The sequence below is a fragment of the Stomoxys calcitrans genome, chromosome 5 (genome assembly GCF_963082655.1).
Source record: "Stomoxys calcitrans chromosome 5, idStoCalc2.1, whole genome shotgun sequence".
Classification (NCBI taxonomy): Eukaryota; Metazoa; Arthropoda; class Insecta; order Diptera; family Muscidae; genus Stomoxys; species Stomoxys calcitrans.
Window position 1 is genome coordinate 67,456,235 of NC_081556.1, and position 27,277 is coordinate 67,483,511.

The window sequence follows — 27,277 nt, forward strand, 5'->3', positions numbered from 1 at the left end:
GTATGCTTTGACATTTCATCATGAATAGACTTACTAACGAGCAACGCTTGCAAATCATTGAATTTTATTACCAAAATCAGTGTTCGGTTCGAAATGTGTTCAAATTTTGACAAATTTTGTTCAGCGATGAGGCTCATTTCTGGTTGAATGGCTACGTAAATAAGCAAAATTGCCGCATTTGGAGTGAAGAGCAACCAGAAGCCGTTCAAGAACTGCCCATGCATCCCGAAAAATGCACTGTTTGGTGTGGTTTGTACGCTGGTGGAATAATTGGGCCGTATTTTTTCAAAGATGCTGTTGGACGCAACGTTACGGTGAATGAACACATTTCGAACCGAACACTGATTTTGGTAATAAAATTCAATGATTTGCAAGCGTTGCTCGTTAGTAAGTCTATTCATGATGAAATGTCAAAGCATACTGAGCATCTTTCTCTTTGACACCATGTCTGAAATCCCACGTGATCTGTCAAATACTAATGCATGAAAATCCTAACCTCAAAAAAATCACCCTTTACAAGTCTTTTAAGTATTAACAAATTTATAATCTGTCGAAACAGCCGAAATATGTGCGGTTTTTGCAAAAAAAAATCCTGCTGTCATGATCTCTCGATTTGACATCTTGAGCCCCTGGAAGCCCTAATTGCTGTTCGGTCTGGCTGAAATTTTGCACGTATGATTTATTATAACTACCAACAGACATGCCAAATCGGTCTATAACCTGAACAAGTAAAAACGCATTAAGTTCGACCGGGCTGAACTTCGGACATCCATCACCTCGTATATAAAATTTCAGCGATGAAGTAAAGCGAAATCTGATAATAAATGCGTCTTTTGTGAGCTCAAGACCTTAAACCTTATATATAAATTAGACCGATCTGTATTATTTATGTCACGGGTATCGAGGAGCCCATCATAACTCATTGAGCAAAATTGCAGTGAAATCGGACAATAGATGCGTCTTTAAGGTGTATGGCAGGTTTATCCAAATAGACTCGGTTCGATTGTCGTACTAACGCAACTAATTGAGACTAATTTCAGCGAAACCGGGTTATAATTGCGCCATTAATGTCACCTAGACTAAAATAAGGAGATCGGTATATATGACAGCTATATCCAAATATTGACTGATCGAGACCATATAGAGCACGGATGTCGAAGAGCCTAACACAACTTATTGTGTCAAATTTCAACGAAATTGGATAATAATTGCGCCTTTTAAGGGTTCAATACCTAATGCCGGGGAATCGTTATGATAACGGTACGATAACGCAACTAATTGTAAAGAAACTTAGCTCATCAACGGCCCCTAGACTACATCCAACAACGACAAATGGGTAGAAAAATACCCAAGAACAGAGCGGTCTTGAAAAAATTCTAGCTCGACTTAGGCAAGAGGATTGGCGTAAAGTAGACAAATGAAACTTGTTTCCCCTCATGTTAGGCCATGCTTTGGAGCACAATGTCAAAATTTGACAATTCTTTCTATCCAAAGCACCAAACGAAATTGTTCCCAAATTTCTTAGGAGTGAGATTTCTAGAAACCGTTTTACTGTCTTGATGTATTTGATGGGTTCAATATTAAAAAAATAAAGTTATGGCGATTAGCCTGCTACTTTTACCGGTGGTTAAAATTTATGTAGATGTCATTAAAATCTACTTTTCTTCGTAAATGGTCATAAAATATTAAGAAAATAATTTTTTTTTGTTAAAACAAAGTATCTTAGAGTATAAAAAAAATTTTTTCTTCGGAAATTTAATTTTTTTAATTAAAAAAAGAAAAAAAAAATACTTTGTCAATAGAAATTCTCTAAGTAATGAATATATGAAATTTCATCAAAATCGTACAAGAGATTCGAGAGTGAGGTGTTAATGGGTTAAATCGGGAAATCGGTACATATGACAGCTTTATCCAAATAATTTCTAAAAGCTTAACACAACTCATTGCGCCAAATTTCAGCGAACTCGGAAATCAAATGCACCTTTTGTGGGTTAAAACCCTTAAATCGGGAGGTGACAGACAGACGGACAAGGCCAGATCGTCTTCGTCATCGAACAAGAATATATATACTTTATATGGGCTTACATGAATATTTCAATGTGTTCCAAACGGAATGACAAAACGCGGTGGGTATAAAATATAAACCGATCTCCCGATTAGTCTTCCAAGTCCTCTATAAGCTAAATTGAATATGCAAATGTTATATCTACCACCATAGGATAGGGGGTATATTCATTTAGTCATTCCGTTTGCAACACATCGAAATATTCATTTCCGACCCTATAAAGTAGGTATATATATTTTGGATCGTAGCAAAATTCTAAGGCGATTTAATGTCCGTGTGTCTGTTGAATTCACTGTACAGTGTTCAAAAATTAAGATATTGATTGAAATTTGGCACAGAAACGTCTTTTTGCTCCATGCAAATTAAATTCTTTAACGGGCCAAATCGGACAATATTGGGATATAGCTGCCATATAGACCGATCTGTCGTTAAAGGGTCTGAACCCTTAAAAACTTTATTTATTACCCAATTTTGCTGAAATTTAAAACAATGAGATGTTTAAAGCCTCGCCTCGGAAAATATTTAGATATAACTACCATATAGACCGATCTGCCGATTAAGGGTCTGAAGCACATAAAAGCTTAATATATTACCAGATTTCGTTGAAATTTGAATTAGTGAGTTGTTTTAAGCCTCCCGACATCCGACCCAAATATGATCCAGATAAGACAATATAGGTATAGTTGCCATATTGACCGATTTTTTAATCCCATAAAAAGCGGGATTTCTCTGAAACTGACTTTTATAGGAGTTCTCAGGACCTGAAAAAAACATCCATACCAACCTCTTTTGAGACATAAATGTGGATATCGCAGTGGAGTTATAATAAAATAGGATGATTAATATATCTATGGTGGTGGGTATCCAAAGTTCAGCACGGACGAACTTAATACGTTTCTACTTGTTTTAGTTGAGAAAACACATTCTTATGAGTTTTATAGAAAAAAAATCAATCAAAAGTTCAACCTTGACCTTAAATTGCTCAGAATCGATTTATATGAAATAAAAAGTGGACCAAACATCATTCTAATTTCTGCCTCGGTTACAAGGTAACAGAGTTTTGGACAGCAAAAAACTATTCTTAGCCACTGAGCGGTTGTGGTCGAATAACACAGGCATGGATTAAAAGCAAAAATTCACATTACCCATCTTCGACATCTGGCCTATTATCACCACAAGAGCATTCTACATTATCTGCGGCAATTTCCACATAATCGGTTTACCCGTCCTTGAGTCTATACGGAACATACAAACTAACACAAACAGATAAAAGATGATAGTGATACACTTTTTATACCATTCAGTGCTAAACCATAATTAATCGTAATAAAGGGTAATTTTTTAGCTATTATCATTTTGGCAACAATGGTTTAATGAGCTCACGCAAGTTTCGTGTTTTGTTTCACAATTCAAAATTGTGTTCAGCGACGAAGCTCTTTGGTGCTTCAATGGGTACGTAAATAAGCAGAACTGTCGATTTTGGAGTGAAGATCAGTCAGAAGCATTGCAAGAGCTCCCAATGCATCCGGAAGAAGTCGCAGTTTGGTGCGTTTTATGGGCTGGTGGCATCATTGGATCGTACTTCTTCAAAGATGATGCGAATCTTAACGTAACTGTGAATGGTGAGCGCTACCGTGAAATAATATCCAACTTTTTTTGCCCAAAATGCAAGAGCTTAATTTGCATGCCATGTGGTTCCAACAACACAGTGCCACATGCCACACAGCTGGCGTAACAAAGGACTTATTGAGGGGCGAGTTCGGTCAACTATTTCTTTCACGTTCGGGACCACCGCCTCCGCCTAGATCGTGCCATTTAACGCCTTTGGGCTATTATTTGTGGGGCTATGTTAAAGCTCATGTCTATACAGACAAGCCCGCTTATATTGACGCATTGCAAGACAACATTGAAGCATTTATTCGTGAGATACCGGTCGAAATGTTGGAAAGAGTATGCCAAAATTGTACTAAGCGGATGGACCATTTGAGGCGCGGTCGCGGCGAACAGTTGTATGCAATAATGTTCAGACTTTAAATTATATAGATCGTACTATCGATTCAAATAAAGATTTCATGCATTTTTCTGAATTGTATGTTTTTTTTTTTTTTTTTTGAAAAACTTTGCTCTTAAAAAATCACACTTTACATGCATTCGTACTATAGCAGAGTAATTTGACCAGCTGATAAAAGTTCTGTTGCCGATACAAAATGTGAATAAAATTTTGTGAATTGAGGCCTGTACGTTTATAGCGACATCAGAAAATAAAATATCATTTTAAGTTTAATTCCGAATTGGAACTGACTGATTATCTGAGTAAGTAAATTGTCGTGTCTATTTACCTTTTTTTAACCACAGCAATTATTGTCGTAAAATGATGACCACTCATATGCCTTATGGACCTGTCGAATAATGGGACACACAGAATTGTTATTAGCACTCAATGATGAAATATACAAGAGATCTTACCTGGCAATATGCTCCGCATCTAAATGTTTTGGTGAACGTGCGTCTATTATTATAATGTGGAAGCATTCCACAGCGCTGCAAAGATTTTCTATGGCATTCTCCTTCGATTTCACTAAAGTAACCTCCAGCTGTTGTCGGTTACAAGCCTGCTGCACCACTTCGCAAATATTGTCAGATTTGTAGAAGACCAAAAGAGCCTGTTGAGATAACAATAAAATTTACCTATTAGCAAGGAGTCGGAATTTCTTCTTGATTCAAGTTTTGCTCAATGAAAAGGACATCCCTCAGTGGGGAATATTTATTCAAAACTATCATTTAAAATTAGAATAATACATTCAGATTTTAGGAAAATCTCTAACAAGTTCCCAAAAACGCTTCTAGGATTCGTAATGTAGCTGCAGTTAGGTTTGTCAGATGACTTAAATTAAGAAATAACCAGCAACATTTTATTTTAATCTGATCATTAGTTAGCAAGTTAGAGTGGTTTTATTGACCCACTAACTCCTAACCCTCCGATATTGATGAAATTTCATATATTCATAATTTACAGGTTTTATATCGATCAAGCGATTTCTCAAAAATTATTTGAACAAAAATATTTTTGCTCTACTTTTTATTTTGGTTGTTTCATTCTGTCGTTAGATTCTTTGTCCAGCTGAAACCAATTGGAGCTGTTTTGTTTCCATTTAGAATAGAAAGCAAAATAAAACCATTTTTTAAGTTTAAGGCGAAATGTGGTTGCTATTAATGCATTGGGCAGGCTATTGAGATCGCGATTTCGAGGCTAACCAAGTTTCGTTATCAGTCAATTTTGCCCCCAAAAGATAACATGCTTCCAACTACTTTCTAAATAGTGAGCTGTGCAATAGTAGAAGCATGCCTTTTATATTTAAAAATATTTCAAATATTTTCGAAAAAAAAAAATCTAAAATTTTTCTTTTTATTGCCTAAGCTAGACCTCAAAAGAAGTCATTTGGTGCATAATCAGGACTATACGACGGTCCTTGTTTGAACCGATGAGTGGAGCGGACGTATTGTTATTTCACTCCGCAAGAATTTTCCTGTAACTCGTTATAGGTAATTATTTTTGGAAGACAAATTTAAGCCACTCAAGGATAGCTGCGATAGGCCGAACCAATTCCTTCTTCGCATGCCTATAATTTGCCTAGGCCATCGGCCTTCTCCGGCAAACCAACCCGCTCTTTAAGAAGTTGGAATAATAGAAGACGTGTCGCTCTCAGGTTTGTTGAGAGGCTTGGTGCGAAACTCCAGAAACTCCACCGCAGACAGCCAAAAGGCTGCGGTCACCTGGAGGGCATCCCAAGCCTAATAGAACTAGGGCTAACAACAGTAACATGGGTCCAAGAACCTTTGCTAATGTCGCTAGGGGCAGTTTGGTGATGGCAGTTGTCGACAAGGGAGAAGAACAGGGCTGCATACCTAGGAATAATTGGAGTAGGATAGTCAATGGACTGTTATCAGTATACTCCGACGTCCTAGCGGAATTTCCAGGGTCTCCTCCAAATTGTGACGAAGCAGGCTGGTATCGGGGCCGATACAGACTAATTGCCTTCGACGATCATCGCTCAATTGAAATGTATCGTTGTGCGCTAAACAGGACTGGTGAAATCTGGCCAGGTGCAGCACTAGATTTAGTCAGGAAGGAAGATATTCCTTCTCCACCAATGGCGCATGCTTGGATACCAAGGATTTCCTCAGATCCTGAAGCGATACTTGGAAGACTAAGGGAATGTAATCCCAATCTTTAAACCACCGACTGAAAGATTGGTATTTTGGATGAGGCTGATGGTGTCCGAAGACATGAAGTATTCGTACTTAACTCCGGCTGTCTCAACAAGTCTGAAGGGGTTGTATCCTATGGATTCAACAAGTTGAATAGAGGCGGCTGGGTTGGGGAATCAGGAGACGACTCAGCAGTTGTTGCTGAACACTTGCCTAAGGAACTAACGGGATCCAACAAGCATGGAAACAGGATCCAACAAGCCCTGTGTGGGTGGGTCATCCAGTTGGACTGGGCTCAAAGTGCGCGCCAGCGGGGAAGCACGGAACTCAGAAAGTACTTCGACAGCAGCAGTTAGTGAAGAATCTAAGGAAAAATCGTCCACACAGCAAGTGCCCAGTGTCCTGAGGAAGAGTGGTCCCACAGCTTTCTCACCTGCCCCTGGATGCGTACACAAGCTCATTATGACAAGTTCTAACGAATCTTGTGAGGATGAACTCCTGGTGGAGTCAGAAGGCGAGGTAACGCGTCAGTGGTGGAAGTTCTGAATCCTGACTATGGTCCGGTTTCTATAGATAAATCTCCACCATTGTAAGGCCGCTTCGGCGGCACTAAAGGTCCTCCTGATGGCGGGGGGATTTGACGTGGTTCTTATTCAGGAACCATGGGTGTGTGGAGGAATGGTACGTGGACTAAGAATGCCGGGATTTAAACTTCTCAAGGGTACGGGAAATGGAAGACACAGAGCCTGTATTCTTGCAAAGAGTAGTCTAAATGTTTTTCTTCTTTCGTCGCTAAGCACTGAAGATTTAGTAGTAGCAAGCCTTTAAATAAACAAGATTCATTACAGGCTGGCTATATATGGCACACGATTCAGAGATGCCGCCTTTAAACCATAAGTCGCTGGTTGAAGCTGATTCTGTAGGGAAGAAAAGCCTCAGTGTAGGAAGTGATGCTAATGCACTTCACCAGATATGGGGAAGTTCCGATGTCAACGAAAGGGGTGAGCTGTTTATTGAATATATTATAAGTTGCAATCTGGCAATTTGCAACAAAGGGGATAAACCGACCTTTATTACCAGGAACTGGCAGGAGGTACTAGATATTATTATACCCACCACCGACGGATGGGGGTATATTCATTTTGTCATTCCGTTTGCAACACATCGAAATATGCATTTTCGACCCTATAAAGTATATATATTCTTGATTAGCGTAAAAATCTAAGACGATCTAGACATGTCCGTCCGTCTGTCCGTTTGTCCGTCTGTCTGTTGAAATCACGCCACAGTCTTCAAAAATAGAGATATTGAGCTGAAACTTTGCACAGACTCTTTTTTTGTCCATAAGCAGGTTAAGTTCGAAGATGGGCTAAATCGGACATTATCCTGATATAGCCCCCATATAGACCGATCCGCCGATTTGGGGTCTTAGGTCAATAAAGCCACATTTATCATCCGATTTTGCTGAAATTTGGGACAGTGAGTTGTGTTATGCCCTTCGACATCCTCCGACAATTTGGCCCAGATCGGTTCAGATTTGGATATAGCTGCCATATAGACTGATCCTCCAATTTAGGGTCTTAGGCACATAAAAGCTACATCTATTATCTGATTTTGCTGAAATTTGGGACAGTGAGTTGTCTTAGGCCCTCCAACATTCTCCCTCAATTTGGCTTAGATCGGCCCAGATTTGGATATAGTTGCCATATAGACCGATCTCTCTGTTTTAGGTTTTGGGGTCATTAAAAGCGCATTTATTGTCCGATTTTGCTGAAATTTGGGACAAAGAGTTAAGTTAGGCCCCTCCACATATTTCTGCAATTTGGTTTAGATCGATCAAGATTTGAATATAGCTGCCATATAGACCGATTTCTCGATTTAAATTCTTGGCCCCATAAAAGGCGCATTTTTAATTCGATTGCACTGAAATTAGACACACTGACTTATGTTATGCTTTTCGACATCCGTGTCGTATATAGTTCAGATCGGTTTATTTTTAGATATAACAACTAAAAAGACCAATATTTTGTTATACACAATTAAACAATGACTTGTACTTATCAGCATTTAGTCCAAATTGGATCATATTTCGATATAACTGGTATGTGACATAAGATATGCAATTTTCACCGAATTTTGATGAAAGATGGTTTACATATATACCCGAGGTGGTGGGTATCCAAATTTCGGCCCGGCCGAACTTAACGCCTTTTAACTTGTTTTTGTATCGGAAGATATAAGTGGAAGAATATGCGACTGGGAATTGTTGGATGACCACAGCTTCTCTGATCATCGTTATATTAGTTTCAGCCTTGGAGAAAATACTGGAGTAGTGGTTCCTCGGCTAAACAGAAGAAAGGCGGATTGGGATACATTTCGCCACAAATTCTGCACCACTATCCGTTTTAGACTAGAAAAGGAAGTGGAAACTAAGGGAAGTATAGACAAAGTGGTCAAGCGTATCACGAAGGCACTGAATGACTTGCTTGTGTCAGCATGCCCTAGTGCCAAGCCAAGGGGCAAACAGAGACACCCATGGTGGACCCCAGAGCTGGTTGGTCTATGGAAGGACTGCAGAAAACTCTTCAACAGAGCAAAAGCCACAAGAGCACCCCACGATTGGGGCATCTATAAGGCTGAGCTAAGAAAATATAAGGGCGAGCTTAGAAAGGCTCAGAACAATTCCTGGGTAGAATTCGGCACATCCTTGGAGAATACATCTGAGGCCTCTAGGCTAAGGAAGATTCTGTCCTCGAGACCCATTAGTATATCCAGAAATCAGAAAATGTATGGACAATGTCTAGAGAGGAAACACTAGAACTACTCGTTGATACACATTTCCCGGGAAATTCTCCAACGGACAACGTAGGTGTCAGAGATGGGTCAACAGAGGAACACCTCAAGAAAGTGTACTGTCTCCTCTATGTTGGAATATAGCCATTAATAATATATTATTGTCTCTGGAAGAAACAGGCGTAAAAGTGGTCGCGTATGCTGATGATGTGGCAATTGTGGTTAGGGGAAAGTTTCCCAGCACTGTAAGAGATATACTTCGGGAAGCTCTGAAAGTGGTCTCGGTGTAAATCCGTGCAAGACAAGTAGTTCTTTTCAGCAAGTTGCCTACAGTGGGACCTGTCTCCTTAGGAGGAGAGAATGTTTCATTTACAGAAAGCGCAAAATACCTGGGTGTTTTGCTGGATAGGAACCTGAACTTCAAATCCAACATTTTGAAAAGGGCAAGAAAGGCCACTCTTGCCCTATACACCTGCAAGAGGGCCATTGGCAAAAGTTGGGGATTTAGACAGCTTGTCATGCATTGGGTATATACTGCAGTTGTCAGACCTATAATGCTATATGGTGTTGTGGTCTGGTGGACGGCGCTTCAAAAATCTACCTACTGCTCAATACTTAACCGGATCAAAAGGATGGCTTGTTTGTGCATCACAGCCGCACTGAGGACGACACCATCTGATGCAGTGAATTGAATGCTACATCTTATGCCTCTGGAAATAGTGGCTATACAAATTGCAGCGACCACTGCCGTGAGGCTAAGGGAGCTTTCTCGTTGGTCATGTGGCGGCCACGGACACTGTGTTATCTTTGATACAATATCCGATGTTCCAGGGCAGTGTGGATTACACCTTATCTGAACCGCTTTTTGTTAGGAATTATTGTATCACTATTCCTGATAGAACCGATTGGAACTACGATATCCCTGGTAACAGAAGTTACATAGACTTCTATACGGATGGTTCCAAACTAAACGACAAGGTGGGCTTTGGGTTGTACTCTAAAGATCTAGAACTGGTCATATCGAAAAGGTTACCCGACCACTGCAGTGCGTATCAAGCAGAGATCCTTGCAATTAAGGAAGTGGTGGAATGGTTAAGATATAATGTCATTACGACGATTGGCATAAATATCTTTTCAGACAGCCAGGCGGCCATTTAATCCCTGGAGAATGTATTTCTGAACACAAAAATCTCCCTCGACTGTCGCAGATCTCTCAACGAGATGGCTGAACAGTTCAAAATTCACCTGTTCTGGGTGCCGGGCCACAGAGATATCCCAGGAAATTCTAAAGCAGACGAGCTTCCGAGACTAGGAACTACCTTACACACTTCAGGGACACTGGAATCTGTGGGTATGCCTCTAGCGACATGTAAGCTACGTTTTCAGGACCAGACCCGAAGGGCACCGAACGACAGATGCTCACAACGAGGGGGATGTGAGCATTCCAAAACAATGTGGCCTCATCTAGACTTGGAGAGGTCTACTGCTTTGCTGTCATTGGGTAGAGCAGACGTCTCAATCATTGCATCCGTCATGACAGGTCACTCTCTTATCGGAAAACATGCTGACAGGCTGAAGGTTGCCAGCAACGACTTTTGCAGAAGCTGAAGGGACATCGAGGAATAAAAGACTATAGAACACCTTCTGTGTGTGTGTCCCGCACTAGCAGTTAGAAGGAGTTCCACTTTAGGTTCCAACTTTCTGCAAGCCAATATCTCCCCAAAGCATGACAGGAAAAGTTGTTGTAACTGGTTTTATTCGTCCACTTTACGCCAATACAAATTTCATTACAATACTTCTTTCCTAGCTCGAGCTAAATTTTTTCTAAGGCAGCACTTTTCTTGGATATTTTTCATTAATGGATTAACGCAAATTTTTTTAAAACCGAAAGCCAATGTAATTTTTCAATAGATCTTCATGAAATGTTCTTGCCAAAAAAATGTCTTAAAATGAAATATTTCGCTTGTTAGTATGAAAAACTTAAGAATAATTAGTAAATTTTAACTATAAATTATTTGAATTACATCAGCAATGAAATAAAAAATTTTAAGGACTCGGAAACGCAATTTTAAAACCCCGAAATGATCAGCCATATATATTTAAATTGTAAAATAATTATTTCAAATAAAACCATTACGTTTTTTTCTTGGAATTCTATAATTCACAATACAGTATTTAAGGCATTTGATACGGAGCTCACAGTGATTAAGGGACGAAAAGTCTAGCAGAAATTTGCTCTTTCTGTTTGCTTTGACCGCAGCTTTGAGCACAGTGAAATATTAATTAGGTAAGGGAATAGTGGCAGTCCTTTACAGACTCACTTAGACAATTTTAGGTCCATTGTGATAACACCGAAGCGACAGACCAAGACTTCTGACGGGAATCGAACCCATGACCCCTGCACTCGTAATCCAAGCATGCTACTATTATTTAAAATTTGCTTTTTGAATTTTTAATTTTCTTTCATGAAAATCTTTTTACAAAGAAAAGATTTTGCGAATAATGATTTCCTTACGTGTTATGTACGAACATCTTTAATGAAATTGGACGAGTCAAATTGCAAATTCACAATCCGCGAATTTAATGAGCAGTGTAAACGGGGTATTATCTACCAAAAAATCGTAAAAAAACACATACTTAATACCCGCCTTAAGTAAGGAAATGTGCTAAAATAATATTAGTCGGCAGACTTTTATCTATGAGAGCAAGTTTTACATTACATTTACGTTTGCTGCTAGATTATTTGACATCAATAAGTGGGCAAAGAAAGAAAAATTTTACAACTGCAATAACGTATAAATTTTACTTTCTACCACTTTTTCTTAATTTATCGCCAATAAATTAGGAAAACTTTAGGTCTAATAAAGACAGGAGGAAAATTACAAGCATATACGACAATAGTTGAATGCAATTTTTGCCGGGCACCTTTTCCATCAAAAACAGACTTTCGATCGATTTCAATAAAGTTCGATGAGGAAATTAGCGACATCACTAAAGCAGAATGTAGATAAATATGTGTCAAAATTAATTTTTCGAAATCTTTAACAATCATAGTTGCTTAATGTTTTCAGATTGTTTGCGTAAAATTTAATGGAAGTTAAAGTCATTTAAAACCAAAAGACAGACACAAACAATAACCTTTAACACTTTGAAGGCTTTGGAAGAATAGGATGAGCCTATAAGAAGAGAGTTGGCAATCAGTCCAAAATTCAGCTATGACTTTATGACCAAATATTGCCGCGGATGGGTCAGTTCTTGCACCCATAGCAACCACAATTTAAAAAAAAAATACTTAAGGTATATTTACTAACTACACAGCAACAGAGGAATTTTGGCAATTTTTGATTTTGAAAAAATATTGGGTGGCCGGGCCAAATCTTATATACCTTCCATCATGGATCGCAATCGCATCCGTCGAGTTCTTTGCGCAGTATCTCTTTTTTGGCAAACAAAGAATAATGAATAAGGACGGAGGAGGAGGAGCTATATCAAGTTATAGTCCGATTCGGGGCTCAAGAAGCAAAATCGGGAGATCGGTTTATATGGGAGATGTATCAAGCTATAGATCGATTCAGACCATATTGCACATGTGTGTGTGAAGCCGTTATCCAAACATGGACCGATTTGGCCCATTTACAATCTCAACCGAACTACACTAAAAGAAGTATGTGTGCAAAATTTCAAGCGGCTAGCTTTACTCCTTCAAAAGTTGGCTTGCTTTCGACAGACAGACGGACGGACGGACAGACGAATCGACGATCAAAAATATATATACTTTATTGGGTCTTAGACGCATATATCGAGGTTTTACAAACAAAATGACGAAATTAGTATACCCCCATCCTATGGTGGAGGGTATAAAAATGGTACGGAAACGGAAGAAACGTACGTTCAGTACCGTATTTGATACCATTTCTTACTTTCTTGCTGTAATTAGTACTATTTGCTACTTTCATAATAGATTGAGCTACAGATCTGGAATTTGGGATACAGGCATATCTTAGCAGTATGCACCGGGCGACTAGAAGATTTTGTTGATATTCGTACATTTTGGTGCTAAAACGTACAAAATGGTACCTCCTTTACGGATTGAACCACAGCTCTGAAATTTGGAATGCAGTTACTTCTAGGTACTATGTACCAAGCGACTAGAAGACTTTTTCGATATTCGTTAATTTTTGTACTAAAACGTACAAAATGGTACTTCATTTGCAGACTGAGTTGCAGCTCTGAAATTTTGGATACACGTACGACACGGACGACTAAAAATTTCTTTTTTAGATAGTCGTACATTTTGGTACTAAAACGTTAAAAATGGTACTATCTTTTCAGATTGAGCTAAAGTTCTTAAATTAGGGATACAGGTACATCTTGGCGGACGATTTTTTGAAATTTGTATATTTAGGTCCTAAAACGTACAAAATGGTACTGGCAGCGAATCACCTGGGCATATGCTAGTCATCTATATATATATATATATATATATATATATATAGAGCTAAAGGTCTGAAATTTCGCATGTAGTCTATGCAGATGGAGCTAGAAGTCCGAAATTAAGCACGTAGGTATAACTAAGAAATAAATGATGGGTGGCATTTTGCACATTTTGGTAACAAAATTGGTACTATTTGGTACTTTCTTCATAGATAGAGGTCTGAAATTTTGTATGCAGATACAACAGGCAGGAAAAATATGATGAGTGAATATTTAATAACAGATGGAGCTAGACATTTAAGTGTGTAGGTACAAGTAGGAAATATGTAATGGGTGACTAAATGATCAACTCGACTTTCGTACATTTTGATATCAAAAGGTGTAAAATAGTATGAAATACATTATCGCAGTCTTGACAAAAATACAACATGTGGAAGAAAACGTACTAATTGTGGTGTAATTGGTACCTTGAAAGTAGATATTGGTCCACTAGAAAATTTTTGGTATTCGTATGCGTTCAAAGTGGTACTTTCTTTACGAATGGAGCTAAAGCGATATATTGTTATTGTTGGTACTATTTGGTACTTTATTTACAGAGGGGACAATTTCTGAAATTTTGTACGGAATTATTACAAAACTTCATAATCTGAGTGAAAACCTAAGTTTTCGAAAGTTCTACATTAAAAAGAGGGCATAAAAAACGGGGGTAGGGATGTGGACCACCGGGATGCTAGTCTATATATATAAAAGAAATTTTTCGTGAAATTTTGCACGAATGTAAGTTTTGGGTCAGAGGTACGGGATAAGGCTGGATTTGGCGATATTCGTACGTTTAGGTACTAGTAAGTACCAAAAAGTACATGATACATATTTGCCCAGCGACGGATTCAAATTAAAAAGCGCCCTGAAGAAACAAATTTTGGAAAATCGTTCTGGAAGTGAGAGAAATAGTACGATAAGTGGCGAAATTTTTACTTTTTGGTACTTTTTTAGGGATTGAGGTAGAGCTCTGAATTGTAGAACTTAGGTTCACTTTGGCGGCCTCAATTTGGTGACTAAAAAAGTGCCAAAAAGCTACAAAATGGCTAAACTTTGCACAGGATGGACGGATAGAGAATATAGAATTTTTAAGGTCGACTTATACAACACCTAGTGCCGCTATTAGTACTTTTTTCACAGACGGTGTTAGAGATCTTAATGTTGCCATGTAGGAACAACTAGCAAATATATGGTGCGTGACTAAATGAGTTTTCCAAAAATCCTTTTCGTATTCGTGGTTTCATTTGGTAACTTCTTTACAAATGTAGGTGGATGTCTGAAATTTGGTGTATATTTACAACTAGTAAATATATGATACTAGCTGACCCGGGCCTGCTTCGCTGCGCCTTCTTTTTCTTTATATGGAACAAAATTTTCCTTGGAAAATTAAAGTGCTTTTAGTGAAATACCATGCTACAAAAATAGTATATCGCATGACTAACAGTTAACCAATATAAGTGCTTTCATCTGAATCCCATATCTTTATTGGTCTACGAATTTAAGTTTGGATGTACGGTGTATGATGTCTGATTTAGTGGTGTTTTCGGGGGTGAGGTGGTCCTCCAGACACTTGGCCCTGAAAAAATATCAGCATCGTGCTCTTCTTTCAAATACCATTTATTTAAACCCCATATTGCCATTGGTTTAGGGTAGTTTACGATGAGGCGTCCTTAAGCACATGGCCCCAAAATAGGTTATCAAATACGTTTTCTAATCTCAAATACATTTCATTTGAGCCACATATTGGCATGATCGAAAATTTTTTAGCCTTTGGGCGTGTTTTGGGGAAGTGGTGATGCCTTATATACATGGTCCTACATTTGGATATCAAATTCGTAGTCTACTCTCAAATACTTTTATTTAAGCCCCATATTGCGATGGTCAGTAAAAAGTTGCTGTTTGAGGGTAATTTTGGGTAAGGGGTAGACCCCCAGAAAATTGGTTCCGAAAGTGGGAATCAATTTTGTGCTCTATCTCCCAATACCTTGTATTTAAGCTCAACATTGACATGGCCGGAATATATATCAGCAACGTGCTCTATTCTCATATATCTATATATCATATATTTGAACCTCATATTGCCATTGGCCTAAAAATTGGACACCAAACTCGTTTTCTAATCTCATTTAAACTCCTTATTGCAAAGGTAAGCAAATATGATCGGTTTGGGCTTTTGGTCGTAAAAATTATAAATATTTAGTTCCACTCTCTTTAAGACCCAAATTGTCTTGGTGAGAAAAAAAGTTCTATTATTTGGAGGTTGTTATGGTGGTGGGACGTCCTCTAGACAGTTGGTACCTAATGTTGATATCAGATACGTGGTCTACTTCCAAATACCTTTAATTTGAGCAGCATATTTCCATAGTCGGCAAACAAGACCGGCTTGGGGGGTATTTTGGGGGATGGGGGATGGTGAGTTGGACATGAAAATATATATCGGATTAGTGTTCTACTCTAAAAACCCTCTTATTTGAGCCTCATATTGCAATAGTCAGCAAATACTTCCTATTTGGGTAGTGTTGTGGCGGTGGGGTGGCCCCATAGAAACTTTTCCCGAATATTGATATCAGATTCGTGCTTTTCTTCCAAAGACCTTTCATTTGAGTCCCAAATTGCTATGGTCGTAAATTAGCCCCGTTTGGAGGGGCTAAGTAACATATTTGGTTATCAGATTCGAATTCTACACTCAAATACCTTTTATATAAGCCCCATATTCCCATGGTCAGTACTCGCAAATCCATTCATTTGAGTCCCATATTGCCGTGGTCGGTAAGTACGTCCCATATAGGGGTGTTCTGGGGGTTGGGGTGGTTCCCCTTACCCTTTGTTCGACAATTGAATATCAGATACGTTTTCTTATCCGAAATCCCTTTCATTTGAGTCCCATATTTACGTGATTGGAATAAATATATGTTTGGTAGGTTTTAGGGTGGGGAGGCCCCCCTAAGTACCCCATCCGAAATTTGGATACAAAATTTTCATTTTTAGGGTGCTGTATGAGAGCACACAAAATTTTGCTAAAATCGCACCACCGATCTCCGAGATCTGGCCTTTCTGAAAATTACGAAATCAAGTCTCTTCGTAATGATCAGATAAAAATAATGTCAAAGACCCATGAAACATATAAAGTAATTGTTGAAGAACTTCAAAAAAAGGATACAGAATTCCATACCTACAAACCGAAAAGTGAAAGAGGGTTCAAAGTGATTCTCAAAAATATTCATCCAACTGTAGATGTGGAAGAACTGAAGGATGAGCTTCTGAAAGAAGGTCACGAAGCCACCAATGTATGGAATATTAAGAATAGATATTCTAAAAAACCACTACCATTATTCGAAATAACGTTATCCACGAAACCAAACAATAAAAATATTTTTTCTGTCACAAGACTTATGAATACTATTGTTAAATTTGAAGCACCTCGTCCAAAGAAAACCATACCACAATGCGCAAACTGTCAACAATATGGCCATACTAAAACTTATTGCAGAAAAAAATCTGTTTGTATCAAATGTGCTGGTAGTCATGACTCAAAGTCTTGTGTACGTAAAAATTGGGCTAGCGAAGTGAAATGTGCCCTATGTGAAGGAAACCACCCAGCAAACTATAAAGGTTGCAACATTTATAAACAACTTTTTCAAAAACACTTTCCAACTCAAAGAACAAATAGAGAAAGACAAGCCATAACTTCCCAAGCAATCACAGAACAATCAAATCTAACAGCTCCAGCTTCATACTCCAATGCTGTCACCAACTCCACAAACGTCCAAAATATTATAAACCAGAACCCTACTCTTCAATCTCACTCCCAACACCCACAAAGCCAGCCAACACTACAACAACAACCTATATGTAACCCTAATGTCTCCAACATTAAGGAAATGCTTACCAGCCTCAATGCTCTAATGCAGCAAATGACCAGCCTTATTTTGAATGTTACTGCTCAACTTTCACAGATTACCATATGAGTCAACTCAACATAGTTTTCTGGAATGCAAATGGCTTGTCAAACCATATATTAGAAGTAAAGGAATTCCTAAGAACAAGACAGATAGATGTAATGCTAATTTGTGAGACACACTTTACACAAAAATCTCATCTTTTAATTCCACAATATGATTTTTATCATGTAAATCACCCTGACAGCAAAGCAAGAGGAGGATCGGGGATCCTAATAAGAAAAACCATAAAACATCACCAAGGAACACATTATTGCGCGCAAGAGATACAAGCAACTAACATTATAGTAGAAGACTGGCTTGGACCATTAACCATCTCCTCAATTTACTGCCCACCGAAACATAACATTAAAAAAGATTTATACATTAGTTTCTTCAGATCACTTGGAAACAAATTCTTAGCTTGTGGTGACTACAATGCTAAACATCCTCTATGGGGCTCCCGACTTACATCTCCAAAGGGAAAACAACTGTTTTACGCCATCAAAGAACTGAACTTGAACGTTAAATCCTCTGGTACCCCAACATATTGGCCCACTGATGTAAATAAAACCCCAGATCTAATTGATTTTTGTGTCTCAAAGGGTATCCCCGAAGGATCACAAAATTGCACATCGATCTGTGAACTCTCTTCCGACCATTCACCGGTTCTCCTTACCGTGCATTGCAAATATATAATACAGGACCAAAAATGTACATTACACAATAAGAAAACCAATTGGCACTATTTTCGGTATCTTTTAAGTACGAATCTAAGTGAGAACATTCCTCTTAAAACAGACGAAGATTTAGTAGATGCAGTGGAACATCTAGTCCGCAATATTCAACTAGCGTCATGGAATGCAACACCTCAGAAAAGTTTCTCCATAAATCACACTACTCCAACAAACGTCTTGAAAAAACTTTTCATTAAACGGAAAGCGAAGAAAACGTGGCAAAGAACGCGATCTCCTGATGATAAGAGGAAACTAAACAAAGCAACAGCCGAACTCAAACTTCTTCTACAGAATATACAAAATGAAAATTTTGAAAAAAATATTCAGGGTCTTGGTCCAAACAAGTCTACAGATTATTCCCTGTGGAAAGTGACCAAATCTATCAAGAGATACCCAAAAATAAATCACCCAATAAGAAAACCCGATAGTTCTTGGACAAAGAGTAACTTAGAAAAAGCAACTACATTTGCAAACCACTTATTTGATGTATTTACCCCAAATACAAATGAAGTTGTACCAGAAAATATTAAAAAAATCCTAGATGAAACCCACCAACTTGATCTGCCCATTAAAAAATTTTCGAAGGCTGAAGTTATTAAAGTTATCAACACCCTTAAAGCAAATAAAGCACCTGGTTATGATTTGATTACACCAACTATCTTAAAAGAACTTCCTGCAAATGCTTTAAATTTATTGACCTACATATACAACGCATGCTTGACTCGATGCTTTGTACCCCCGCAATGGAAGGTTGCGCAAATAACAATGATTCAAAAACCTGGCAAACCCACAGACCAAGTAAAGTCTTATCGTCCGATTAGTCTGCTGTCTGTACTTTCCAAAGTTCTTGAAATTCTATTTTTAAAGCGATTAACGCCAATTGTAAATCAAAAAGAACTTATCCCTGACCATCAATTTGGGTTCAGGAAAAATCACGGCACAATAGAACAAATCCATCGTCTGGTTGAAACAATACACAACGCGTTTGAATCCAAAGAATTTTGTACAGCTGCATTCCTGGATATATCGCAAGCATTTGATAAGGTATGGCACGAGGGCTTACTTTACAAAATAAAAAAGCTGTTACCAATCAATTTTTATCTGTTTATTAAATCGTATATTAACGATCGGCATTTTTATGTTCAAGAAGCCGGTGAAGCAAGTACCATCAAGAATATTCGTGCCGGTGTACCACAAGGTAGTGTACTTGGTCCACTGCTATATCTCTTATTTACAGCTGACCTTCCACGATCACAGAATGCTGTGATCGGGACTTTCGCTGATGATACAGCGGTATTAGCTGTCAGTAAAGATGCACAAAAAGCGAGTAATGCCCTCCAAAAGTACTTAAACACGTTATCGGTATGGCTACGTGAATGGCGTATAAAAGCCAATGAGTCAAAATCTACCCAAGTTACATATACATTGAAACATGCCACATGTCCCCCTGTTCAATTGAACCAAATTGAGATCCCACAGAAAGATGAAGCCCTATATCTTGGAATTTATCTAGATAGAAAACTTAAATGGAAGAAACACATCCAAACTAAAAGAAAGGCTCTCGATATTCAACTGAGAAAAATGAAATACCTAATTGGATACCGCTCGAAACTCTCTTTGGAAAACAAAATCCTCATATACAAATGCATATTAAAACCAATCTGGACATATGGCATCCAATTATGGGGGACCGCCTCAAATACCAATATAAAATTACTGCAACAGTTTCAATCTAAAGTACTAAGAATAATTACAAATGCCACAACATACGTTACCAACGAACGCCTACATAAGGATCTAAACATAAAAACAGTAAAGGAAGAGATTTCATCGCAATTAATGTCATATAAATTAAGAATTGACGACCATCCAAACCCCCTAGCGGCCAACTTAATGTCAAATCGGGAAACTTTTACAAGGCTAAAACGAAAAGCACCACAAGATCTAATCGCATAAATAAAATCTTTGTATAAATATTGTTCCTCAAACTGAAATTTATGTATGTATATGTTAAATGGATTGACCACTGGGTTAATACCATCTAAAAGAAATTTAAAACACCAGAATAATGTTAAATATCAATGTTAGATAGATCGCATTAATAAAAATTACAAAAAAAAAAAAAAAAAATTTTCACCACGGGATCGTTATCCACCATCTGTGAAAACTTCAAGAAAATCGGTTTAGCCGTTTCTGAGTCTATTGGGAACACACAAATAAACAAACAAACACAAATTGATTTTAATAAACATATAAGATGCAACTATTATATATAAGATACAACTATTCACAATTTCTGCATTTTTGTACCAAAATTGATTTCGTTTGATACTTTCTTTACAGATGCAGCTAGAAGTCTGATTTTGGTATGGAGGCACAACTGGCAAATATATGATGCGCGACTAAATGGTCTATTCACAAATCGAACATTTTGGTACGAAACTTAGTCCCATTTTGTACCTTCTTTACAAGTGGTGCTAGAGGTCTGAAATTTTGCATGTAGTTACAACTAGGAAATGATTGATGGATGACTAAATGATATTTTCGCAATTCATACACGACTAGAAATTTGTATGAAATTCGTACTCTTGGGTACCAAAAGGTACATAGGTTAGGTAAGGTTGAAAAGAGGGTGCATATATTGATCCACCCCATGACACTATATGCAAACACCTAAGCCTGTAATCGGCCTAAACAAAAAACTAAAAAGTAACCTCGACAAGAAAATTTTGAGTTAGGAATTCCGTGCTATTTATAAAATCTTTAATTGTATTCCATACCACTCTCCAAAGTTGGTTTATTTCTGGTATCGTGTCCCCACCTAAGCACCGGTGTCTGCTAACCGCGAAAGCCGGGCAATGACATAGGAAATTCTCCAACATCTCATCGACTGCCGCTCATGCCCTACAAGTGATATCATTTACCACATCGATTTTGCGGTAATGACACCAAAAGCTACACTGACCTCCTTCCTACTTCCTTTCAGTAATAGCTTCGATCTCTCACGACTCGGATCACCCCGTACATAATGGTTCATTCTTCATGTATTGAGCTAGAGCTTCGAAATTTTTGATACATGTAGACCTTGATAGTATATATCGTGCAACTAGAGGATTTTTTGCAATTTGCACATTATATGTTAGAATGCACAAATTCGAACTTTTTTTATCGATTGAGCTGGAGGTTTGAAACTTTGGATACTGGTACACCTTGACAGCATATATCAGACAAAAAGATTTTTTTTTGAAATTCATACATTTTGGTACTTAGAAGTACAAAATGGTGCTTTCATTTTTAAATATTGAGCTAGAGCTCTCAAAATTGGAATGCAGTTTCAGATGCGTTGTATATTGGACACCTAGACGATTTTTTATACCCACCACCGAAGGTATATTCATTTTGTCATTCCGTTTGCAACACATCGAAATATCCATTTCCGACCCTATAAAGTATATATATTCTTGATCAGCGTAAAAATCTAAGACGATCTAAAATGTCCGTCCGTCTGTCTGTTGAAATCATGCTACAGTCTTTAAAAATAGAGATATTGAGCTGAAACTTTGCACAGATTCTTTTTTTTTGTCCATAAGCAGGTTAAGTTCGAAGATGGGCTATATCGGACATTATCTTGATATAGCCCCCATATAGACCGATCCGACGATTTAGGGTCTTATGCCCGTAAAACCTACATTTATAATTCGATTTTGCTGAAACTTGGGACAGTGAGTTGTGTAAGGCCTTTTAACATTCTTCTTCAATATGACCCAGAGATCGGTCTAGATTTGGATATAGCTGCCATATAGACCCATCCTCCGATTTAGGGACTTAGGCCCATAAAAGCCACATTTAATATTCGATTTTGCTAAAATTTGGGACAATGAGTTGTGTTAGGCCCTTCGACATTCTTCGTCTATTTGGCTCAGATCGGTCCAGATTTAGATATAGCTGCCATATAGACCGATCCTCTGATTAAGGGTCTTAGGCCCGTGAAAACCACATTTACTATCCGATTTTGCTGAAATTTGGGACAGTGAGTTGCCTTAGGCCCTTCGACATCTTTCTTCAATTTGGCCCTGATCGGTTCAGTTTTGGATATATGTGCCAAATAGACTGATCTCTCGATTTTAGGTTTTGTATCCTTAAAAGGCGCATTTATTGTCCGATGTCGCTGAAATTTGGGACAGTGAGTTAACTTAAGCCCTTTTACATACTACAGCAATAGGGCACAGATCGATCCAGATTTGGATATAGCTGCCATATAGACCGATCTCTCGGTTTTAGGTTTTGGGGTCATAAAAGGCGCATTTATTGTCCGATTTCGCCGAAATTTTAGACAGTACGTTGTGTTAGGCTCTTCGGCATTTTTCTGCAATTTGGCCCAAATCGGTTCAGATTTGGATATAGCTGCCATGTAGACCGATATCTCGATTTAAAGTCTTGGCCCCATAAAAGGCGCATTTATAATCTGATGTCACTGAAATTTGACACAGTGAATTATGTAAGGCTTTTCGACATCCGTGTCTTATACAGTTCAGATCGGTTTATTTTTAGATATAGCTACTAAAACGAGCAATATTTTGTTATACACAATTGAACAATGACTTGTACTTATTAGTATTTGGTCCAGATCGGATCATATTTCGATATAACTGCTATGGGACATAAGGTATGCAATTCTCACCGGATTTTGATGAAAGGTGGTCTACGTATATACTCGGGGTGGTGGGTATCCCGGCCCGGCCGAACTTAACGCCTTTTTACTTGTTTTATCTTCTTTCATTTAGGTACTGAAACGTACAAATTAGTACTTTCTTTGCGGATTGAGTTAGGGCTCTGAAATTCGGGATATATTTCACCTTGACAGTACATACTGAGTGACTAGAAAATATTTTTTTTTCGTACATTTAGATACTAAAACGTACAAATTAGTACTTTCTATGCGTATTGCGGTAGAGCTCTGAAACTTGGAATATATTTACACTTTGGCAGTAAATATTGAAGGACTAGAAAATATTTTTGAAATTAGTACACTAAAGTACTAAAATTGGGGCGCAGTTGACTAGCGCACCTTGACTATCTACATTAGTGGGCTACAAGTATTTTTTGATATTAGTGGATTTAGATACGCAAAATGTATGTGTGTGTGTAACTATTTAGTTTTCAAAACAGGACATTTGAAATTTGTTGACTTTGAGAATTTGCAGTCAACTGCAATGTCATCTCGAATACCAACCAAAGGGGTAGCGAATGGGAAAAAAATTAAATGCATTTTTAATAAAACTTAGAATGAACTTTAATAAAATATATAATTGCCATTTTGTTCGATAACCATTTACCATCTTCCTGGCAAATTTAGTATTCCACGCTCATAGAACGTCTGGCCTTTATCTGCAAAAGACTGAACCAAGTGCGATTTATAGCCTCATCATTGCCGAAAGTTTTACCATTTTAGGAGTTCTGCAAAGATTGAAATAAATGGGAGTCTGATGGTGCAAGGTCAGGGCTATATGGTGGATGCATCAAAAGTTCCCAGCCAAGCTCACTCAGTTTTTGGCGAGTGACCAAAGATGTGTGCGGTCTAGCGTTGTCCTGGTGGAATATGACACCTTTACGATTGACCAATTCTGGTCGCTTCTCCTTGATGGCTGTATTCAAGTTGTCCAATTGTTGACAGTAAACATCCGAATTAATCGTTTGGTTCCTTGGAAGCAGCTCAAAATATACCACACCTTCCATGACCATGATCGTTTTCGACTAACGTTGTTGTAAACAATCCATTTTTCATCTCCAGTTATGATTCGTTTTAAAAACGGATCGAATTCATTGCGTTTAAGGTGCATATCACAAGCGTTGATTCGGTTTGTTAAATGAATTTCTTTCAATACATGTGGTACCCATATTAAAATTGACGCCAAACAAACTAATGTAAACAAAATTTCGCGCACTTTTGTTCTAAAGCAAGCTAAAAGTAACAGCTGATAACTGACAGAAGAAAGAATGCAATTACAGAGTCACAAGCCGTTCAAAAAATTTGTCAACGCCGACTATATTACTACTATATTACCGACAATTACTTTTTGGGCAACCCATTGTATTTATATAAGAAAATATAAATAATTCTTCAATAAATGTAAATTTTTCAATTGTAGTGAGTGGTGTAGGCTGTTTGAATTTATTTTAAACACTTTATTTATTTGTTTTTTGTTTTCACAATCATTCAGCTCGTCTTAGCTTCTTTTATTCACAGCTGTCAGACTTAGATCTTACATTTGGAAAAGCAGAGAATAATGAAAATGTAATTGATAACAAACAGAAACATAAGTTGTCAATAATATCAAGGCATAAGGCTATCGACATAATTACATGGTATAAGGTGCTTAGGTACTACCACTTATATACTATAGGCTATTAACGGAATTACACGGTATAAGGTATTTAGGTACTACTTGTATAGTAAAATCCGGCCGTCCTGGCAATAAGAATCACCCGATTCTTTGCCTTTGCATTTTCAAACCTGTCTAACGTAATTTATTATTGCCCTGAAACCAGTGTTTGATGTTATGGGCAGCCCAAGTACCCTTGTACGGTATTCTACTCTGTTGGAAACCATCTACATCCTCCAGTATATATCGATCGTTTTCCAAAACTTTTGTTATCTTATACGGACCTTTTTACTTCAGAATCAATTTCCTCGCCACGCCCGTGCTAACATCAAAATTCTTTATCACAACATAGTCTCCTTTCTTATACGCAACTGGACATTTCCGTCTACGGTTTACAAGTAGTTCGTTGTATGCCTGCGCCTGTACCTCTTTCTCATGAGCTTTATCTCTGACTTCTTTAACATTTCTATAGTCTTCCTCCATAATATTCTCCTTAATTCCATCTAAAACATTTCCCTTTTGATTCACTCCAAACAACATCACGCTTGGATGTTCATCGATCATTCTATGTCAAGTATTGTTCATTTTATTAAGGAATTGGGGGAAAATATCAATGAGTGCTGCCGAATTCAAGTTTAACCTCAAAGATAAGGGAGCCACAGATCGAAACCTTTTAGAAGAAGTTCTTAACTGGCTTATTACCGTGCAAATGTCACACGTATTAGAAGGGGATAACCAAAGTTGAAGTTTTCTCCTGATGTTCTCGCCAGGGATCAAACCCATATCACAATGGAATATGAGAATAATAATAATTTTGTCATTCTTTTTGAAAGTCAGCAGAGTTTGTCGAAATGACTGGTATAAGATTTTTTAATATTTAAATTGCTTGTTTTTAATTTTGTTGATAGGTTTTTATACTTTGTGAATTTGTTTGCAACTCTAAGAAAGAGAATATATACGGTATACATATATATAAATATATCGATCGGCTTAGAATTACTTCCTGATCCGATTTAGCTATGTCCGTCTGTCTATCTGTCCATCAACTTTTATATCAAATTTTGCGTATGCCATTTCTGTGGCTCAAGGACAAACGCTATTGATTTTGGAATAGATATAGCTCCCATATATACCTTTCTTCCGATGTGAGCTATTGTGGCTGTAGCAGCCACAGTTTTTATTCAATCTTTACAAAATTTTGCGTGATGTGTTTCACTTGACGTTTCAACTTGGGAGCTATATGAAAATCTGACTGATTTCGACCAAACTTCGAACACATAGTGAAAGCCATAGAGGATGATGTTCTAAATTTTAAGCAGACTAGCCCCCACCCCGCTGTGCCCTCTTTTACAATACACAAAACAAATATATCCTTATATTGCAATCTAAACTTCTAGGGTAGCATCTTGGCTTCAACGATTTGTGTACAATATTTCACTCAGAGAATTTTGTTAGTAAAATCAACGAAAATTTTTGGAGTCAAAACAGATAGTCTGCTAAAAATGGGAAAGCACACCTTTTATGCAAAAACGGCAAACTTGTTCTGCTGTTTTCATATGTTAAATGTCATAAATACTTTGAGAAGTTGTAATTTCACCTTATATTTTTTTTTTTTTTTTTTTTTTTTTTTGATTCAAAACTCAACTTTTATCAAATTTTCCGAAACAAAAAGTTGGATATCAAATTCGTATACTGCCTTCAAATATTTTGAATTTGAACCCCATATTGACATAAATAGGTTACATGTCCGTTAAGGCCTTTTGGGGTTAAGGCTCTCTGAAAGATATATCCATATTTTAATGTTTGGTTGATCCCATACTTCTAAAACCTTCGCAATTGAGTGATATCTTATCATGATATTTGGTTTTAGAAGCTGGGATGACCCCCAGGCGCAAGACACCATATTTCTGTGTCAGATTCTCAAGAAGATTACGTCGCCTATAAAATATCGTTGTTTACATAATAAAGATATGAGCCCATTACGTATTGCAAAATACTGCATCCTCTCCCCTACTTCTTTAAACTGTTCACCAACTACAATATTACGTTCATTGAGTGCATAGTATAGCCTCACAATTAGTTACTTTGACTGAGCGTAATTATTCATAACTGGCTATCTTTTTATACCCTCCACCATAAGATGGGGGTATACTATTTTCGTAATTCCGTTTGTATCACCTCGAAATATGCGTTTAAGACCCCATAAAGTATATATATTCTTGATCGTCATGATATTTTAAGTCGAAAGCACGCCAACTATCGAAGGAGTAAAGCTAGACTCATGAAACTTTCCACAATTACTTTTTATTAGTGTAGGTCGGTTGGGACTATAAATGGGCCAAATTGGTCCCTGTTTTGATATAGCTGCCATATAAACCGATCTTGGGTCTTGACTTCTTGAGCATCTAGAGGGCCCAATTCTTTTCCGATTTGGCTGAAATTTAGCTCGATGTGTTTTGTTATAACTTCCAACAACTGTGTTGAGTATGCTTCAATTCGGTCCATAACCTGATATAGCTGCTATAGTTTGTTATGACTTACAACAACTGCGATAAATATGGTTCAAAGCGGTACATAACCTGATAAAGCGGCCATATAAACCGATCTGGGACTTTACATCTTGTACAACGGCTTCTCCCATGACTTTCAACTTATGGTCTTAATCGACCTATAGCCTGA

The 27,277-nt window shown here is 37.7% G+C and overlaps 2 protein-coding genes across 2 annotated transcripts in view; both read right to left on the minus strand.

Annotated features, from left to right (window-relative positions):
• The window catches only part of LOC106092826 (high affinity cAMP-specific and IBMX-insensitive 3',5'-cyclic phosphodiesterase 8), a 105,867-nt gene that overhangs the window by 57,541 nt on the left and 21,049 nt on the right, over window positions 1–27,277 (minus strand). The window contains exons 3-4 of the mRNA XM_013259755.2: window positions 4,532–4,728; window positions 4,405–4,464 (exon numbers count right to left, since the gene is read on the minus strand). Coding sequence (XP_013115209.2) covers window positions 4,405–4,464; window positions 4,532–4,728 — 257 coding nt within the window. The remainder of the gene's footprint in view (window positions 1–4,404; window positions 4,465–4,531; window positions 4,729–27,277) is intronic.
• Window positions 4,698–27,277, minus strand: part of LOC106092497 (high affinity cAMP-specific and IBMX-insensitive 3',5'-cyclic phosphodiesterase 8-like) — a 287,871-nt gene continuing 265,291 nt past the window's right edge. Inside the window, exon 8 of the mRNA XM_059370600.1 lies at window positions 4,698–4,728. The gene's annotated coding sequence lies outside the window, so the exon portion shown is untranslated. The remainder of the gene's footprint in view (window positions 4,729–27,277) is intronic.